The sequence below is a fragment of the Ochotona curzoniae genome, unplaced genomic scaffold, assembly GCF_017591425.1.
Source record: "Ochotona curzoniae isolate NIBS_2020 unplaced genomic scaffold, NIBS_Ocur_1.0 scaffold_4506, whole genome shotgun sequence".
NCBI classification, from domain to species: Eukaryota; Metazoa; Chordata; class Mammalia; order Lagomorpha; family Ochotonidae; genus Ochotona; species Ochotona curzoniae.
Window position 1 is genome coordinate 43137030 of NW_024467119.1, and position 21381 is coordinate 43158410.

The window sequence follows — 21381 nt, forward strand, 5'->3', positions numbered from 1 at the left end:
AGCATTCCTCAAAATCTGGGTCTTCCGCACCCAGACGGAAGACCTGCACTGAATCCGCAGCTCCTGCTTCAGCCTGGCCTCACTTCCGCCACCGTGGGCCTCGCGCCAGTCAACAAGTGGGTACCGATTCTCTTTTCAGTCTCCCTGCCTCCAAACACACAGGAATAAAAAATTTAAAACAAAACAAAAAACCAAGACAAAATTTGTATGTATTGTATTAAGCTTAAGTTTTAAAATTTTCTAAAATGGAAATATTATCAGCCCAGTAATAATTTCTGCTTATTAATCTCAACTCTTTTTCACTTTAGTTAGAAGTGAAAAATAATATATGCATACTTTTTCTTTTTTGCAAGCTTTTTGTTTGTACTGAATCAAGAAACAGTAGTGAATTCTAGACAATTCATTGTTGCAAATAACCTTTCCTTTTTTAATTAATCTTACTTGTACTGGTTACATTGATAGCAATTTTCTTATAAAGCAATGATAGTCAGAGCATCACATCATAAAGAAAAGGAGATCCTGCTGTAATAGGACACATAATGACAAATTATATGTCCAGACCTATATGAATTTTTATTTATGCTGGATAAAGAATTTTTGGGGGCCCGGCGCAGTGGCGCAAGTGGTTAAGGTCCTCGCCTTGCATGCCCAGGATCCCATATGGGTGCCGGTTCTATCCTGGCAGCCCTGCTTCCCTTCCAGCTCCCTGCCTGTGGCCTGGAAAGCAGCTGAGGATGGCCCAAAGCTTTGGGACCCTGCACCCACGTGGGAGACCCGGAAGAGGCTCCTGGCTTTGGATCGGCATAGTATCGGCCCGTTGTGCTCACTTGGGGAGTGAATCATCAGACGGAAGATCTTCCTCTCTATCTCTCCTCTCTGTATATCTGCCTTTCCAATAAAAAAATAATAAAAATAAAATCTTTAAAAAAGAATTTTTTGTACTTTATACTTTTTTCATTATTTGGTGTTTGTTCTATTGCAATGTATCCATTATCTTCCACCTGTTCCTTTCAGAACAAGAACAAAAAAGAACAATTTACATCACCTTCAAAAATTAAACACTGAATACCCACACATACGCGAAGGCCCCAGGGAAAGTTTTTAACTACTTGTTCTTTTTTTCAATTAGTGCTGGTATGTTAATAGTCTCAAATTACCCAGAAACCAGGGGTATATAACATCAACAAGAACACACATTCAACTGTGTTTTTATATAAATACATAGCTATTAACTTCTACAAGCATAATTCATTTTAAACTGGTTAATTCATGCCTCAGGCCATTCTCCACAGCTATGCTCTCGTTTATTATTTATCATTCTTATTGGAACATAAGAATATTACTATGTGGAATTTCACAGCTAATTAAGGATCTACTGAAGAAACAGTCGATCATGAAAACATTTTGCTAGTGTTCTGCCAAACATTGATGGCTGGATTTGTATATGTATTATAATTCCACATACATATGCAGAACACACAAATATTCACATTTATATTATAGATTTCATACTACTTTACTTATGTCAATATAATTTATAAAGCTTTAAGTTTTAGTTACTTAGGATAAACTTTCACATGCTGGCAAATGCTTGAAAGCAAACTACTTTGAAAGCGTGTTGGTGGCTGATGGGGTCTGCAGTCAATAAGATGGTTTTAATGCTGAGAAGCCCTCAGAGTAGAACTTTGGGACTAGGGGACACAGGTGTTATTCATCTAACATATCAGTAAAATGTCCTGTAAAAAAATAATCTCAGAGAAGCCTTGCAAAAATAACCAAAATTGTGGCAGCACCAAAGGAAATAGTCACTAGCCCCTGAGACCAGGAAAATATAGCAGATTCGTTGCTGTTGTTGTTGTTACATTTCTCGCCCATGCCTTCTCCTTTGGTCAGCTTTGGTTTTCTTATTTGTGAAATAAGGAAGCCAGTTCTGACCATCTCTTTCAATTTTAAAAAATTCAGAATTGTATGCTGGACTCAGAACCCTAACCAAGAAAAGAGAGAAGACAAAACAGGTCAATCAACCATCTCAGCTATATGTTGGCAGTGAAATACAGGGCAAAAAGAGACTCTATGATGGACTATGTCAATCAGTGGATTCTTCAAAGACCTCATACTGCTTGGAGTGGCAAGATTGGCAGCGATTCATAACTGGTGAACTATCAAAACCACTTGTGCCAAGAACCTTGGAGCATACCCTACATGTGGGACCTGGGGAGGGTGGGAAATTGGGTGGGCCTTCTGCCTTAATACCCCCCTTTAAACATGAAGGAAACAATATGGAAATAATAGTCTTACCCACTTTCCTACAGTCCTTCAACCTTTTTACCTAATTAACTATGTAAAGATTGTCAAAATTATAATAAAAAAATTGAGAAATCTAAAAGATCCTCTCAAAACCTTTCTGAAGCGGACTGACATAAATGATCAAACAATTTCTGTACATATTGCACACCTGACATTTTTTCACTTTTAAGTAAATTTCGTTTTATAAATTTAAGAAAATTTTACTTTTTATAACTTTATTTTAAAGAAAATTTCTTTACTTCTGGGTAAAGAAATTACTCTATCACAATAGAATGAATGAAACTGGTACCATGCCATATTCCAAGTTATTTTTTAAAAATTAACTAAAAGTCTCCTAGAGTAAATAAAACATGTCAAAATGCATATGTTCTTCATTTATAAGTAAAACTGATAGATTTTAAGGATAGCTACAAGCAGACATTGATCAGATTCAGAAAGGATTCCATGGATAATATTTTTTATTCTTTTTTTAAAGAGGTATTAAATTCTGTCAAAGCATTGTGATTGTGATTTACACCATATGATGACAATATGAATCTTGTTAAAATAATCACAGATAGTATTCTATAACCAACAGGTAAAAGATACTTTTGAAAAGAATATTTATGAAAATTTCCCATCAAAGTTAAAATGTAGTCATATCTAAATATAATTTTTCACTTTTCATTTCATTTTTAAAGATTTATTCTTTTTGCTTGAAAGTCAAAGTGACCTAAAAGAGAGAAAGAAAGAAATCTTCCACCTGTTGGTTCAGCTCCCCAAATCTCTGGAGCAGCTAGTTTTGAGCCAGGTCAAAGCCAGAATCCTAAGATGCCATCTGGTCCTTCTATATTCAGCGGCTAGGCCCAAGGGGACCAAATATGTGGCTATCTTTGTGCTGCTTTTTGGGGACATTAGCAGGGAGCTATATCAGAAGCAGAGAAGCCAAACCTTGAACCAGTACTCTGATATGGATCTGGTGTCACAGATGGTGGCGCAACAAAGCATTACAATGCTGACCCCAATTTTCCACATTTTAATACAGCCTTGTACTTGAAAAAGAAAATCGATTGTTCTTTTACCTTTTAGGCTAATAAGAGATCTTCTTTCCTTTAAAACACCTTTTCTTACTATATACTTGAAAATGACAATCCCCAATCAACTCTGCATAGTACTTTCACAAGACACTGTCCTATTTTTGTAGCTGTTACAAAATACAACACAACAAAACAAACCTCAGGGATCTAATGCAGAGATCTGATTTCAGAGTCCTGCTTGTGGACCTTCTTAAATTTTCCTTTCTGTTAAGGTTTCTGTTTTCAGTCTGTTAGTTGGAATAAGGACAAGAAGAATGGAAGATGATAGATATAAAGCAAATTACTTTCTGTCCAAAATTAGAAATGGTATTCTCACTTGTGTAACTGTTTGTTATTTGACACCTGGCTGCTAGTGTATCATACAGATGCTAAGGTTAAGTAAAGATGAATAGACAGACAGCCCTGGGTCTCGTATCAAGCAATAATAACTAAATCATTTAGCGATATGTTTCACTGACTGCACTCAAAAGTAGCGAGGTACTTGAATGCAGATAAACTCAAATTATTTCCCAGGACAAAGTTTTCAGAAAATTTGGCCTACTTACTAAAGGACAAGCACTTCCTTTAAACTAGATATGATAGGGGGCTCAAAAGAGTAGAAAGGAAAAAGATCTTTCATGCTACATTTATGAGCCATTTCCTTTTTTCTCTAATTGAAAGGAAAAAGAAAGTAAAGCAGACAAAAAAAGCAATATCTCTATTAAGAATATTTTCTGTTTCAAGAAAAGTCTCCTTTGCCACATTTCACAAGGCATTCGTGAAAAGGGCAATAAAATATGCTCAATGTGTTCATTACTGTCCCCAAATAGCCTCTTATTAAAATAATCAATGAGCAAGATTTGCATTGAATTGAACATATGCAATGTGCTGGGTTTTTTTTCTAGGTAGCCTGTAGCATGAAACTGCATAACCTTTTTGTTAGTATTATTATATGGAGAGAAAGGGACTCACTCCAAAAACCCTTTATTTTTTTTGACAGTCACACTTCAGACTTTGTCCACCTTCTTCCCTCACCTTCAAAGACTTCCTGAAAGTCTGTGTACTGTGACTGTTGTCATGGGCCCCGAGGAGTCTCACTTGGCATTTGCAGACACAGCAGATGGGGCAGTAGTGCTCTTCAATCCTTAAAAACACTCTGATTCAGTAGTAAAATCACCGCAGGTATTGTGACACCACATTAAATGCTACAGATACCATCTGGCAGAGGATGTTATTGTTTACCTCAAAGGGCTTAGAGACACAGTTACGAGAAAACTGGGAAATTTTTAACTCAATTCTATTTCCCAGATTTATACTTTATCTTTTTTCTAGCTTTCCTTTCTAACTCATACTAAGTAAATCTTCTATGAGAGACTAGACCTTGGATTTATAAAACAGAAGAGTATGTCTAACGATGTACCAAAATTTCAGTGGCTAATTTGGGGTGCTTCTTTCTTCACTGGCCGGAAGCTGACTCTTCCTTCAATGTGCCTGTCCTCAGGTCAGTCTATCCTGCAAACTACTTACTTGTTCTCTAATATCACTGGATTGATTCTAAACAATATGTCCCTTTCAAATATCTCCATTACTTTCTGTTTAAGTTTAAAATCTTTGCTAATGTCTAAATTCAAATCTGAATTATTTAGGCAGTTTAATACTAAATGAATTGCTACTTGGTTAAGTCAACAGCAGTTCTGCCAGTACTAATAAGACTGTGCCTAAAATGATAATGAGTCTTCATTTAGGCAGAAGTAATTACATTTATTATCTCTTTAAAATTCATATTGGCACTTGGCTAACTCAACAGCAGTGATGTCGATAATAATTAGATTGTGCCAAAATATAATAAGTATTCATTGAGGCAGGAAGTAATTAAATTTATTACCTCTTAAAATGCCTACAGGTAACAAGATAATAGGATTAAGTTTATAAAGAAATAAACAGGGCATCCTAAATACATATAATTTTTCTACTGATATGTAAGAGAAAAGTGTTTTAAATGCTTATAAGTAAACAAAAATTACATATGCATATATTCAAATATTCATCTTTTATATGTAAAATATATTTTGTATAATATATTGCCATATATATTATACATATATACAAATATATATGTATACATGTACACATATATACAAACATATGTTATACAATACACATGTACACAAATATATATGTGTGTATAATATATATGTATATGTATGTATTTTCCTGTTAATGTACCTAGGAAAGCCACAAACCATGTCCTAAGTGCTAAAGCCCCTGACACACATGTAGGAAACCTGGATGGAATTCTTCATTCCTGCTTTTTACTGTTCCAGCTCTGGCTATTGTGATCATCTGAGAAGTGAGTAAATGCCTGGAAAATGCACTCCTCTCTCTCCTCTCTCTCTCTGCCTATTCCTCTTCTCTCTCTCTCACCTAATCCCTGTACCTTTTCCTGTCTGTTTCTCTCTCAAATAAACGAAAATGTTTTAGAAGTTTCAATTTAATCTTTCAACAAATAGTTTTACTAGTACTGTAACAGGTACTGCTTTCATAAATGGAGGCTCTTAAGATAAGCAACACTGATTCTTTTTGCAAAGACATTTTATAAGATAATATAGGAGATACCTATGAAAGTAAGTAATTATAAGCCAATGAGACCGTCGTATACACCACTGTAATAGCACAAAGCATGAAGTGGAAGGGCTGCAATAGCTTGATCTGTGGCAAAGAAAAGATGCATCATGTCTGAAAAGATTTCATAAGAGAAATACTTGCTGAATTTCAAGTTTGAAAAGGATTTTTTCTTTTTTTGTGAAAAGAAAGACAATAAAGAGAATCAGTGTTACTGAAGAACATAGGTGCAATATTGTTAAAAAAAATACTAGCTAATCAAATCCAACAACACATTAGAAAAAATTCAGTTGATCAAGTGGGATTTATCTATGGTATGCATGGATGGTTCAACACACATCAAGTAAAAAATGTGATTTATCACATTAATAGACTAATAGAAACCATATGATTGCCTTTAAAGATTAACAGAAAGCGTCAGATAATATACAACAACTTTTACCAAAATTTTAAGCAAACTGGTTATACAATAAACATTCCTCAACATAATCAAGGCAACATATGAAAAACCCATGGCCAGTACCATACTGAATAGAGAAATGCTAGAAGCATTGCCACCAACACTGGGAAGCATACATGGATGCCTACTCTCACCACTGCTGTTCAATACGGTCAGGACATTGCAGCCACAGCCATTAAGCAATAAAGAAGAAATCAGAAGGATACAAATTAAAAACAACAAAGTCAAGCTATCCCTGTTTGCAGATAGCATGATTCTCTGTATGTTAGAACTGATAAGAGAGTTTCCTAAAACTGCAGAACATAAAATCAATACACAAAAATCAACTTCATATACACAAACACAATAGATGAGAAACAAAGTGAAATCAGTCCTATTCACAATAGATGTAATAAGTTTAAATACTTTTGAACAAACTTAGCCAAGGATTTGAGAGCTCTCTAAGGCAAACATTATAAAACATTAAAGAATACAACAGAAGATGACACGAGAACCTGGAGAAATCTGCAATGTTTGTGGACTGGCTGAATTAGTATCAAAATGTACTAAAAGCAATTTGTGACTCAATGTGATCTCAATGAAAACAGCTATGACATTCTTCTGAGAACTAGAAAAAATGCTAAAAATACATATGAAAACATAGGAGACAACAAAAACAAAATGGAATGTACCAAAATGCCAAACTTCAAGACAAACTAAGGAAACTGTAATCAAAACAGTCTGGGACTGACAGAGAAACAGACACGAAGATTAATGGAACATAACATATGTTCCAGAAAAGAACCACACATCTATAACCAACAAATTTTTGACAAGTAAGCTAAAATCAACTGAAGGAGCAAGGACAGTCTCTCTAACAAATAGAACTGAGGAAACTGGATGTAGGTGTGCAAAAGAAGAAACAAGACCTCTTCCTTATACCTTATTCAAAAACAACTCTAAATGGATTAAGGGTTTAAATCTATGACTTGATACCATCAAATCACTGCAGGAAAACTCTGCAGGACATAGCCACAGGCAAGGAAAACTCTGCAAGGAAAAGAGTCATAAAAGTGAACAATGCGAGAAAAGATTTTCAAATTATGCAACTGATAGAGGGTTAATATCTAGGATCTATAAAGAACTCAAGAAACTCAACAACAATGTATAATCAATTTACAAAATGGATAAAGGTCATGAAAAGTCAATTTTCAAAGGAAGAAATACAAATGGCTGACAGACACATGAAAAAATTCTTGGGACCACCAACCATCAGGGAAATGCAAATAAAAACCATAGTGTAACAGTGAGATTTCCCTTCATCACAGACAGAATGGCTCTCACCCAAAACACACACATACACACACACACTTGCTGCAAAGAATGTGAGAAAAAAGATATCCCAGTGCAATATTGTAGGGAATGTAAATAGTAGAACCATTATGGAGTTAAGGAAGACAGTTTGGAGATTCCTCATAGATCTGAAAATAGATCTCCTATGTGACCCAGAGAGTTCACTCCTAGGAATCTATGCAAATGAAATGAAACCAGCATACAATGGAGTTACTTATACACTGATGCTTTTTGCAGCTTACTTCACTGTAGCTAAGATACAGAATCAACCTAGATGTTCATCGAAATTATGTATATATTATACACACACACACACATCTTGGAATATCACTCAGCCATAAAAAAAATGAAATCCTTTATGCTACAACAAAATGTATGCAAATGAAAACCATTATGTTTACTGAAATAAGCCAGTCCCCCAAACAGAAATATCATGTGTATCCAGGTCTGTGGTAACTAACACATACAGTATAAAAAATGAAATCTATATGAATCAGACTGACATTTTAAGATTTATTTACTGTTCATAGATTTTGTCTACACTTTCAGGAATAGGTTTTCCTTCTAATTGTTATGTGCTTAAATTTTTGCCTAAAGGACTGTTAAGCCTATGGTTGCAAGGTGCAATGAAAGTATGTCATTGCAAAACGTAAAAAAAAATCAAAGGAGGTAGGAGGAGGGTAGGTGGGAAATGCGAGCGGGGGGGGGGGGGGGAGGAGGGTAGGGTGGTAAATATCACTATGTTCCAAAATTGTTTTTGTGAAATATGTGAATTCTCCTCACTTTATGACAAAAAAGGTAAAACGAAAAATATATAGGGCCACCATAATTATATCAGCAATAACAGCACTCATAAATAAATAGTAGCATTTATTTATTATTTCTATGCTCCTGGTATTTAGATTTTCATTTTAACTTTGACAAGATTTCATTTCTGATATAAGGAAAATACTATCAGAAAGCTTAATTGCCCCCAAACCATCGAGACTTACAGTGGGATCCAAGAGTAACCCTGACAGCCTCTCAACAGGAGGTCATACACACAGAGCAGGAAGGGATCCCAGAGCAGAACGGAGGATAAGAGGAGGTCTGTATCCTAATCCCAAAAACCCCCGGAAGCCTCCCAAGTGCTTCTCCTCAGAAGCAGTGGATACTTCATCAAGGATTGTCAGCATGGAAACCAAGGACCAGATCCCGACTGCAAAGGAGATCATAGGGAATCTGAGTAGCCTCCTAGGCAGAGAACTCTGAGGTCAGTGATTTCCAACTGGATCTACAACAGGGGATTGAAGTAGCCCGGAACCCTTCTCATAGGGTCTGGTGACATTGGAACAATAGCCGGGAGCCCTGGGTGGTCCTCAGAGAAAAAAGAATTGTAAATTTCCTTCTGGAGCTTTCTCTAGTCCTTACTTAATTCCAACTTTGGCTCCCCATCCTCTCTTGCACTGACCATCAGGGTTGCTCAGGAGCCCCCAATTAGCTCAGACAGAGACTAATATAGAAAGCTTTCAACAGACAGGAAAAAGTCAACTGGCCTGTAATTGCTCAGCCTGTACCTTACTGGTCAGGTTCCCAATTTGGCTTTTCCTAGACTTTACTGGGTAGAATCCAGAGTTCAGGTATTTCTCACTTGCTAAGTTATTGGGGATATCTCTGCTCACCGACCTAAGACTGTTCCACTCCTCGATTGTTAATGTATGGCTTGTGAGAGTTTAAAGTCTGCTTTGACTATCCTAAAATGCACAAAGTTCTATAAAATATTGCTTGAATGCTATAAACTGCTAAGTTTAAATTAAAAAAAAAAAGAAAAACCTTAACTGTCCAAAACTATATAACAAATAGTAAAACTTAGGATTTGTAGTGTTTGATTCAGAAGTCTACTACTTCAAAGAAGCGGTTCAGAAAATAAGAAGACTGAATGGTCAGTCAGTCTTTCTAATTGAATTCTGAACTCTGATGGAGGGGCAATTTGGGTGTTAAACATGGAAATGAAATTAATGAAAAAGATTTTTTAATCCTTTAACCATACTACTACTCATATTAAGTTTATTCCACACCAAAGCATTTCATATGCACTTTGAGAGAGAGACAAACAGCATTTTCTTATTTTCTTAAATTAGCATAAAAGCATTTACCCTGGGTTGAGAGCTAATATTAGGTAATTAGAAAACTATCATAATTCTTTGTGGATTGAAGAGACTAAATTTTCGATCACTTTCATGAGTTTTAGTGATCTATCATTACTATATTTCATTGAATAAAAATCATCAATCTAATCAAATATTGGTTACTTTTGACTTAAGTACCTCTTCCCTGTAAAAAGAGAAGCAGACATTTGCTTACCTTGGATTACATGAGAGTTGTCTTTCAAGAAGAAGTTGTACAGGTATTTGGGAATAAAAGCAGACATACATGCATAAGCCAAAGCTAAGAAAAAGAAAGGGGCAAAAATCACCAAGAATTAGTGAATAACATGACTGACCAGCATCATTCACTAAGTACACATTCCTAAAGTCAAAATCTAAGGGGAAAAGTTCACTGTGTTCTAAAACAGAAAACAGGAACATAAAATAATCCTTTTTGAACATTTTGAACACAAACAAATGTCAAATTCTTTAAGTGATGGGCATGTCAGTGAACTTGATATGATCAATTTAACCTCATATGCATGTATAAGAGACCCTGATAAATATGTACAATTAATATCTGTCAAACATAAAACATGTATTTGTTAAAAAGTAATGTTTTTTTTCTAGAATTTCAAATTACTGTGGTAATCTCTATCCTACAACTATAACTATGTACATTTTTAATTCTCTAAACATGATTACCATGACAAATAAATTATATAACCCTCCTAATCCTTAATTACTGCTGATACAAACAATGGTCTGAAAAATTTGGATTTAAGATCACTAGATTTAACCTGTTATTTCAAATACAGAATCTTATTACTCTTGGATCAAGAGTAGTGATGACTGGTTATGTCTAATTATCACAGCAAAAACTTGTTTAGACTAATCAATCAGTGAGGGTATCAGAAAATGCACATTTTAAAACTATTTTTTTTTAAGATTTATTTACTTTTGCTTTTTATTTCAAAGACACCTTTCATAGACAGGAGAGAATTAGAGCGGTCTTCCATCCACTGGTTCACTCCTCACATGGCTACAACAGCTGAAGCTGAGCAAATGTGCAGTCACAAGCCAGGAGCTTCCTCCTGATCTCCCACATGATGGCAGCGACCCAAGAACTTAATCCATCCTCTACTGCTTTCCCAGTTCATATCCAGGGAGATGATTCAGAAGTAGAGCAGTCGGGACTGGTACCCAAATGAAATGTCACAGCAACGTGACAGGCCACCAGGCAGGATCCAATAAGTACATTGAAAAATCCATTCAAATAACAAGATTTAATTTATTTGAGATTATGGTATCTAAATTCAATTGCACAATTCTAACGATACAGAATTTTAAATAAATGGAGATTCTGAGATTAGGTATCCAGAAATTCATGTCAGTATATGAAAACAGGTTCTCTACATGTCACAGAAGTAGGAATTTGGGATTAGAATCAATAAACTTTAACAAGTAGATCATTTTAAAATCTAGTACAAAAAAGGTACTATAGAAAATGGACAGAAAAAAAATTTAAACGCTGTCCAAAAAAAAAAAAAGACAAAAATTATTACTGTATAAATAACTAGAATGTATAACAGACACAAGACAAATTTCCCGAAACACAAAGTTCAGTGTAAGTTCAGGGAAAAGAACAAAATAACAAAAAACTTTTCACACAGAGCAGGTATTTCAAAGATAGACATCGAAGAAGCAAAATGGAGAGGGAAACAGAGCCCATAGCAACTTCTTTGAAAGTAAACTTCGAGGGCCCCGGCAGCCATGGAGCGTAGTGGAAACTTCCCCCACGTGGGTCAGGTGGCTGCCTGGGTGGGTCTTGGCTGCCATGGAGGGTAGGGGAAAGAGGAACCTTGCCCCACTCCCACCCCAAATGCAACAGCTGCTAGGGACCTGGGTTCCAATGGCACTGGGTGAAACTCTTGGGCCACCAGCAGCACACTCGGAACGTGGGATCGTATATTTTCAGGGAGACTGGGGATTGCACAGGTGAAGGTGAGTGGTGGATTAATGCCCAGGTGAGGAATTGCTATTGAGGGACATCGCTGGATAAGGGCATTATATGCAGGTGAGGAACGACTCCTGAGGGACTCCCAACTACAAGGCCATTGTACTTGCGGGTAAGTCAGAAGACTAACAAGTGGTGTTTTGGAAGTGAGAGATCGGAAAACCTATATGGGTCAGACCAATGCACCAGCCCACGTGGGAATTCTAAACTAGGCTTGTTAGCATGGAACATTGCTGACCACCACATGCTAGCCCACACAAAGCTATGGCTGGGGCCTGTCTGGCAGGGCTAGATCCCAGTACCTGTTAGTGTCAGAACAGGGGACAGGTCAGATTAGCCTGGGCCATGACACTAACCAGCACACAAGCAAACCAGGTTATGAGGTAGACTCTGGGGGATATGTGGCCTAACACTGTTGAACTACAAATCTGATGGTTAGCTTAAGAGTTGGGGTGGTGGGGCCCGGCACCATAGCCTAGCAGCTAAAGTCCTCACCTTGAACATGCCAGGATCCCATATGGGCGCTGGTTCTAATCCCAGCAGCCCCACTTTCCATCCAGCTCCCTGCTTGTAGCCTGGGAAAGCAGTCGAGGATGGCCCAAAGCCTTGGGACCCTGCAGCCACATGGGAGACCTAGAGGAAGTTCCTGGCTCCTGGCTTCGGATTGGTACAACACCAGCCATTGCAGTCACTTGGGGAGTAAATCATTATATTAAAGGTTTTCTCTGTTTCTCCTACTCTCTGTATATCTGACTTTGCAATAAAAATAAAATACATCTTAAAACCAAAAAAAGTGTTCAGGTGGTGATGGGATGAGCTAGGCGTGACCATGAAACCCACCAACACTCACGGGTACTGGAGCTTGGAATAGGTTGGGCAGGTCCAGGCTGTAGCACCCACATGCACATCCTACAACAGGGTGTGGAGTGGGCCAAGCTGCAACATCCACCAGGTCATACAAAGGCTGGGAGGAAGGGGTAGGCTGTGCCAGGTAGGGACCTGCCACCTGCTGGCATGTTTAAGATTTGGGATTGGAGGTGAGCCAAGTGGGGCAACCTGGGCAACTCCAATAGTGGGTCATAGCTCCCAATGGTGAGCACATGGTCCAGGCCTGGGTTTTGGGCAGGCTGGACAAGGTAGCTCCATTTATTGGCAAGTGTATGGGTTGGTTTTGCAAGGGAGTGGATTGGATAGGACTGAGCAGACCTTAGCCTAGTGGTTAAGAGCAGAAACCAGGATGGAGTGCAGATCATGCCAGGTTAGGCTATCACACCTGCCAGTTTGCATGAGCCAAGTATGGGAGCAGACTGAGCAGGGCCAGGTTCCAACACCCACCAGCAAGAGTTGGGACTGGGGGTAGGCCAGGTCAGGCCAGGCTGCAGCACCCAAAGGCAAAGTCTAAGATGGGTGAAGGACAGTTCCAAGCTGGGTCAGAGCAACCACCAGCATGCACAAAATCTGTGACTAGAAATAGGCCTGGTTGGGGAGCTAAGGGGACACCCTGGCAAGACTGTGGTTCCCATGGGTGAGCATGAGGGCCAATGTAGGGGCTGAGGTCTGGTTGGGACATAGCAGCAGTCTCTCTTGGCATGGGTGTGGACTGGGTCTTGGATGTGCCAGACTGGGCTAGACTCCAGCACCCACTGGTGCTTGCTGAGAACAAGGATGAGTGTAGGATGGGCTGGGCTAGCGTGATCTGTGTGTGGGTGTGGACCAGGCTTGTCTGGTCTGTAGTGCCCAACAGTAAGAACCAGAATGGCGAGGGCCAGTCGGAAAGGATACTATTCCCACTAGGACAGGAGGTAGACTAAGCAGAGCTGGGCCATGGACCCACCAGTGTGTGTGAGATCAGATCTGGCATTGGGAAAGGTTGTGATGGAGGAGCTTAACAACTCCTCTCCAGGGACACAGTCCCTGCAGGTGAGCACAAGAACCACCACAGGGAACAGCCTAGACCATTCTGTCCTTCCCTCTGTAAATCTTTCTGATAAAAAAAATCTAGAAAAAAAGTGTACTTGAACTAAAACCAATCTTTAGAAAATTTAACATTATCACCAGTGTAGATAAATGCATTTAGAATAGTCAATCCAGATCCCACTAAATCTCTAATTGCATCCTGATCACAACCACCTCTCTAATAATAACAGTGATAATAATAAATCTTCATATCTTCTAAGATTTATCAAGCAGATTATTTCGTAAAATTTATAGCATTTACAAGGGAGAGAGCAAGAATCTTAAAGTAGTAACAGAAATCTTGGTTTGATTCAAACATTTTAGGAAAATATAAACTATAATTATTCAGATGACAGAGAGACTTACCTTCATTATTGAAATTTAGATACAGGAATGGAGCACAAAGTGAATCAAGACCTGATGCAGAAAGGATGAGAAAAAGGGGTCAAATTAATATAATCCAGCCAAACTACATAGTTATCTGATTCAGTTCTTTACATTACATTACTTCCAGATTTAGATTATGCATTTTATCTACTCCATAATGTGCAGAAATGTTTTTAAAACTTCGTGGAAGGGCCCGGTGCGATGGCTCAGTGGTTAAGGTCCTCGCCTTACATGCCTGGGATCCCATATGGGCACCAGTTCTAATCCCAGCGGCCCTGCTTCCCTTCCAGCTCCCTGCCTGTGGCCCGGGAAAGCAATCGAGGACAGCCCAGAGCCTTGGGACCCTGCTCCCGCATGGGAGACCCGGAAGAGGCTCCTGGCTTTGGATCGGCATAGCATTGGCCGTTGTGCTCTCTTAGGGAGTGAATCATCGGATGGAAGATCTTCCTCTCTGTCTCTCCTCTCTGTATATCTGCCTTTCCAATGAAAATAAAATAAATCTTTAAAAAAAAACTTCGTGGAAAATGAATTTAAAAGAGAATTTAATAAGAATTTAATAAGTTTATTTTTGATGCAAAAAACCTGAAATCTATACAAAAGCTTTTCATAATATGCATTTTGCAGGAGCTCTTTACAGAACTCATATAGAATTTTATGAGTTACAGTAAAGGGTAAGTTACATTGCCTGCTAGGTACTAAATGTCCAATACAAATCAGTTATATGATTATGATGTCAACAGAAATATATTTTGATGAGAAAATGTATCTGGTCCTAATCATTTCAAGTTGGCAGTTACTTATTTTACTGTATATTTTCTCATGTAAGACAAGAAGACTTGCTTTATACATCCTTTTCCCTTTGGGATTATTAAATATTTTGAAAATTGTTAACTGACATAAAAATACATTATTTTATTGATAATGTTGTTCATGTCTTTGCAAAGAATTTACATAAATATCCCCAAACTGTTTCTAGATATAGATTGTCTCAAAAAAAAAAAAAACCCAACAGAACTTTAAAAAATGTTTCATGTTAGCTATGGCCAGAAATAGAAAGTTGAAATATAAAAATAATTGCTCATAAAAACACATTAACATATTGGTGGAATGGACTTTGTATTTTTCAATTGTTTCATGATCACAAAAACAATGGCAAAAGGATAAATAGGGTATTGAAGAAATAAGAAGAAAAAAAGCAATTCAAGCTGATAGCCTATCGTTTAATTTCTAGTAACAATAAGCACAAATTATTAACCATTAATAAGAATCTTGATTAAACAAAATGAATTATGATATAAAATTACATTGCTATTTGAATAGTAATTACTTAGAGACTACAAGAATGGGAATGAGTGTTAGAAGTTGGACAATGAGCACCACAATGAGTTAGAAAAAAGGAATAAATCTCACTGTTGCACAGTATGGTAGAATGATTATAATCCACGAAATTTATTAAATGTTCTATAAAGAACCAGAGGAGGAAATCAGTAGGTTTCAAATATAAAGAAGTGAGTGTTTAAAGAAATGCTAATACTATTGACGGGACTTTGATTAAATATGCATACATGCATACAATTTTCATTCTGCATTTGTTACATATAAAAATTTATTTTAAATGTGGAGTCACAAAAATTATTTTAAAAGTATTAGTAAATGTATTCACAAACATTAAAACATCAAAGATATTCTTCCAATAGTGCTAATCATCATGATGGCAAACTGTTTTGTTTTAAACTTTTTAGTGTATCATGATATTGTGGGTACAGACAATGGTAGCCAGAATATCCTATTGTCAAGGTATATTTAACGGTTTCATTGGGCATACTCCTCACATTCAGGAGTAGAGATGCATTCTGCAACATATCTTCACTTCCCAGTATCCATTATATAGTTCAACTAGGAGAACATATGCATGAGAATACATGTTAACCTATGTATCTACTGCTTTCTTATTTTTTAAAATATTTGTCTACTTTGATTGGAAAGGCAGATCTACAGAAAGAGAGAGAGAAAGAGAGAAGGGTATTCTATCTGCTGGACCACTACCTAGAGGCTGCAGTTGTTGGAGCTGAGCTAATCAGAAGCCAAGAGCCAGTAGCCTCTTTTGGGTCTCAGGTGCAGGGTCCCAAAGCTTGGGCCATCCTCTACTGCTTTCTCAGACCACAAGAAGGAAGAGAGATGGGAAGGGCAGCAGCTGGGACAAATTCAGCGCCAACATGGGATCCTGGCAAATGCAAGACGAGGATTTAGCCACTGGGTCATCACGCAAGACCCTGAACTTTTATTTTGCAGGAAGATTGTGTTCTATCAGAGAGAACATATGGTACTTGTCCTTTTGGGATGAGCATATTACACTTGTATCTCTAATTGGGACCATTTTGTTGCAAATGGTAGAATTTCATCTTTTAATGGCCAAGCAGTATTTCACAGAGTAGATCTGCCACAGCTTCTTCATCCATTCCTCTTTCAAAGGGCGTCTGGGTTGTTCACATGTCTTCACTGTTATGGATTGTACTGCTATAAATGTAGGGTTGTAGGTCATTTTTTCATATGCCCAGATTTTGCTTCCTTTGTACATAGTCCTAGTCCAGGAACACAGTAAATTTCCCTATCTGTTAATGTCTTCTATTTCCTTTTTCATTGTTTTGTAATTTTCATTATAGAGGTTTTCCACACCATTGATTAGATTTATTTTATGGTGTTTAAGATTCTTCCCCTCTATTTAACAGAACTTAATGACAAGCTCTTTCTCAGGCATGGAGTTATTTTTGCAAACTAGAGACATCAATTTATGTTTATTAATTTTGCACCTTGTCATCCTGCAACATTATAGCAGTTTCTTGATTGACTGTTTTGGTTCCCCTTTTAGAGAATCATATCATCTGCTAACTGGGATGTTTTCTAAAGAGATTTATTTATTTTTATTGCAAAGTCAGATATACAGAGAGTAGGAGAGACAGAGAGGAAGGTCTTATGTCCCTTGGTTCACTCGCCAAGTGGCCTCAATGGCAAGAACTGAGCCAATCTGAAGCCAGGAGCCTGGAGCCTCTTCCAGGTCTCGCACGTGGGTGCAGGGTACCAAGGCTTTGGGCTGGCCTCAACTGCTTTCCCAGACCACAAGCAGGGAGCCACATGGGAAGTGGAACTGCCAGGATTAGAACCGGAGCCCATATGGGATCCTGGCGCATACAAGGCAATGATGTTAGCTACTAGACTACCGTGCAGAGCCCTAACAGGGATAATTTTAATATCTTGTTTCCAATTGAATTCATTCAATTTATTTTTCTGGCCTAAAAGCTCTAGTGAGGACTTACAATAGTATGCTGAATAGCAGTGATGAAGGTGGACATTCTTAACTAGTTACAAATCTTAGTGGAAAAGTGTCCAGTCTTTCCCCTTTAGTATGATGCTTCTATTGGGTTTTATGTAAATTGCTTTGTTTCTGTTGCAAAATATTCCTTCTAAGCCTATCTTGCTTAAGATTTTAGCATCAAGTAGTGTTAGCTTATTATCAAATGCCTGCTCTGAATTTATTGGGATTATCATATGGCTTTTATTTTTCAATTTGTTGATGTGGTGTGTCACATTTATTGACTTACATATGTTACATCATCCCTGCATGTTAGGGAGGAATCCTGCCTGGCCGAGGTGCATGACCTGGGTGATGCCCTGCTGAATTCTATTGGCTAGGATTTTGGTGAGGATTTCGTGTGTGTGTTCATTGTGTTCATCAGGGACATGGTCAGTAGTTCTCTTTCTCTGTTGGGTCCTCATCTGGCTTTGGTATTAAGGTGACAGTGGCTTTATTTTAAATGTAAACATTTGAATGATGTATAGGAGGCATTTATACAGGTCTTTTCCAAGGCTCTCATACAGATCTTTCAACAAATGAGTCAGAACTTTAATGCTGATTTTTCTTTAAGTGAAGCATGTTTCGATCTTGTTACAAACTTAAAAACTTTCAGTCATAAGGAAAAGCCTCAGAGCACAACAGGTTAATCCGTAGCTTCGCAATGGCAGCATCATATGAATGAGTCAGTGTAAGTCCCTGTGTTGTTTCCATCTGGCCCCTGTTAATGTGCCTGGGAAAGCAGTGCAATATGCACCAAATAATTGGGCTACTGCCATTTGTGTGAGACTCCTGTATGGAGTTTCTGGCTCTTGACTTTGTTCTGGTGCAGCTCTGGCTCCTGCAGTCATTTGGGTTATAAACCAGTGGTTGGAAAATCTTTCTCTCCCTTTCTCTTTGCCTTTTAAACAAATGTATCTTAAACAATACAAATATTATCATTCATATTTCAGGTTCCTAAAACTACAAGAATTCTTAACAAGTAAAAAAAAGTTACCTTGCCAGTATACAAGATCAGGATGTGACACTACCCAGGCTTTTAATACACGCCTAAATTTTGCATGACCTTCTGGTGATGATAACAGTTCATCATACTGATGACAGCGAGGAATATCCACTTCAATCTGTAAAACAGAAAAGCAACAAAGTACATCAGCTAAAAATCGCAGTGAGGTCCAATACACTCTTAATCTTTATTTCTACATAAGAAACAAAGAGGAGTGGCTATAAAATTGAATTTCTGAATAGATTCCTTGCATTATCCTATTGTCTAAAGTATTTGAAATATTTAACTTCCTGTTAGACAAATCAAGAAATTGTATACACATATGAACAGAAAAAACAGCATATAAAAGTTCTTTGAAAGTTCATGGAAAAAATATATATATTATTTAAGATTTATTTATTTTTATTGGCAAGTCAGATATTCAGATTGAAGAGGAGGCAGACAGAAAGATCTTTCTTCCACTGGTTCACTCCCCAAGTGGGTGGCTGCAATGGCCAGAGCAGAGCTGATCTAAAACCAGGTACTAGGTGTTTCTTCCTGGTCTCCCACATGGGTGCAGGGTCTCATGGCTTATGGCTCTCATTGACTGGTTTCCCAGGCCTCAAGTTGGAAGCTGGATGGGAAGTGGGGCAGCCAGAAATGAACTGGTACCCATTTAGGATACCGGCGGATGCAAGGCAAAGACTCTATTTAGCCACTAGGCTATTGCACCAGGCCCAGGAAAATACATATTCCTAAAAGAAAAGTAGGTATACATCTAAATAATTTCTTTCCACAAATTCCATTTCCACAGTTTTTAAAGCACCTTGTGTTAATACAATTTTCAACATCACCTTCTCTTTGCAATAAAGGGAAAATTCTTCGGTGAAGTATAGTCATTAAAAAAAATTTACTTGAAATGCTGTGCTACTTTGGTTTCGATGATCTGTGATTATTTTAACATTCAGTGTATACGGGTGAGACGGCCATGTTTCTATTGGGTTATTGTTTATATCCCCTGCCCATATGTCATACCAAAGTATAATGTTTTTGGCTTTTACTTTATATTTGGTGGAGCATGCAATCCTTGAGAAGAATGTAAATTCAGAATATGCTATCTCAAACTTGAAAAAAATAGAAAGGGGGGGAAGTAGGATGCGCAGGACAGAAACTAGAGGGGAAGGAGGAAGGGAATATCAATGTATTCTTTGAGCTCTATTTGTATGAACTCGGTATACGTACCGTGTGCTCACTGATTGCGCCACTGGAGCAAGCTTTTATTTGTAATAACTCTGTTAAAAACTAGAACAACTAACACTAAATTAAATTTAAAAATTTTTTAAAAGCCTAATTGAAGTGTTTTATGTGCTGTTCTAATTTATTACAGCTATGCTTAGTCTAAAAATGGCTGAGTATTCATGATGAAAGGAAGAAAACTTCCACACGCTTTTTCAAATTTAAACATTTTGGTAGAATTATTATAGGTTGCTGAAGGCAATCTAAATCATACCTGTCTATCTGTAGGAATTGGAGTGTCTTTATCAATTGCGTCATATTTGTCGTGTATAGCTCCCTGCAACAAAACAAAAGATACATTAATTCATTAATTTATCACATCCTTAATAAAACTGAAAACACTAGTTCAGAATCCCTTATCCAAAATGTTGAGATCAGAAATGCTTCATATTTCAATTTCTTTTTTATTTTTAGAAAGTCTGCATAGCATTTTCTGTTTATTTTTAAAGTTCTGATGCTGATTTATTTGGACTTTAGAATTTTCTATTAGGGCTGTTCAACCTGTAGAGGAAAATACATTTTTTAGAAGCATGTATCTTTAGAAACTAACTCCAGATTAAGGTTTCCAACCCATGTTATATCTCAGTTTCAGAGAAGTGTTCTACATTTCTGACAACCTCTGATGAAGGTCAGAGACAGGTTATGAGTCACTGTGCTGAGGCACAGTTTGATTTACGTAAGCCAGACGGACCAACGGGCTAGCATAACACTTTACAGACCTTTCCTCTGGACATTGCTATCTCTCAAGTAAGAACATGCACAGAGAAGCAAAATTATGGGAGCCTGGTGTCATCATAAAGAAAGGTTTTTGTTAACATTGGTAATGAGTGTAAAAGTGAAATCTATTCAAAGGAGAGGATAACACCAGAAAACAGAAGTTTGTGATAATTTAAACAGTGGATATGATATAATCATACAATCAGACAATAAAGGATTCACTAACTTTTTTTTCTGTTATATTGTTACAGCAGAAATAATGGAATAAATTATTCAAACTTTGTTTGTATTTTGTAGAACTAAACATAAAAATTATTTTTGTTTTACCATCATGGTAGAATAAAAACTAGAAATTTGGATTAAAAAAGCAGAATTCAACATCATACATACTTAGCTGTGTGTATGTGTTTTAAGATGTATTTGCTTATTTGAAAGGCAGAGTTAGAGAATGAAACAGAGGCAGAGAGACAGATCCAATGGTTCATTACTCCAGATGGTCTCAAAAGCTAGTGTTGGGTCAGGTGAGAGCCAGGAGGCAGAAATTTCCAAGCGGTCTCCCCCATGAGTGTAGAGTTCCAAGAACCTGGACCATCTCACACTGTTCTCACACACACATTAGCAGCAGCTAGGACTAGAACAGCACCCAGAAAAGATACCAGCGCTGTAGGCAGTGGTATATGATTGCCTCGTTGTAACTGAGTCTGTGTTTAATCTTTTAATTCACTAGTCTCAGTATCTACTTCCTTGGAATATGTATTTAATGAGAATTTTT

At 37.4% G+C, this 21381-nt stretch overlaps 1 protein-coding gene across 4 annotated transcripts in view; it reads right to left on the reverse strand.

Annotated features, from left to right (window-relative positions):
- TBCK (TBC1 domain containing kinase) overlaps positions 1–21381 on the reverse strand; it is a 173593-nt gene that overhangs the window by 90527 nt on the left and 61685 nt on the right. For 3 of the 4 annotated variants that reach the window (XM_040967202.1, XM_040967201.1, XM_040967205.1), the window contains 4 exons: positions 20107–20169; positions 18609–18735; positions 14242–14292; positions 10120–10203 (listed from right to left, as the gene is read on the reverse strand). In XM_040967202.1, coding sequence (XP_040823136.1) covers positions 10120–10203; positions 14242–14292; positions 18609–18735; positions 20107–20169 — 325 coding nt within the window. The remainder of the gene's footprint in view (positions 1–10119; positions 10204–14241; positions 14293–18608; positions 18736–20106; positions 20170–21381) is intronic. The other variant, XM_040967204.1, reaches the window with a different exon arrangement.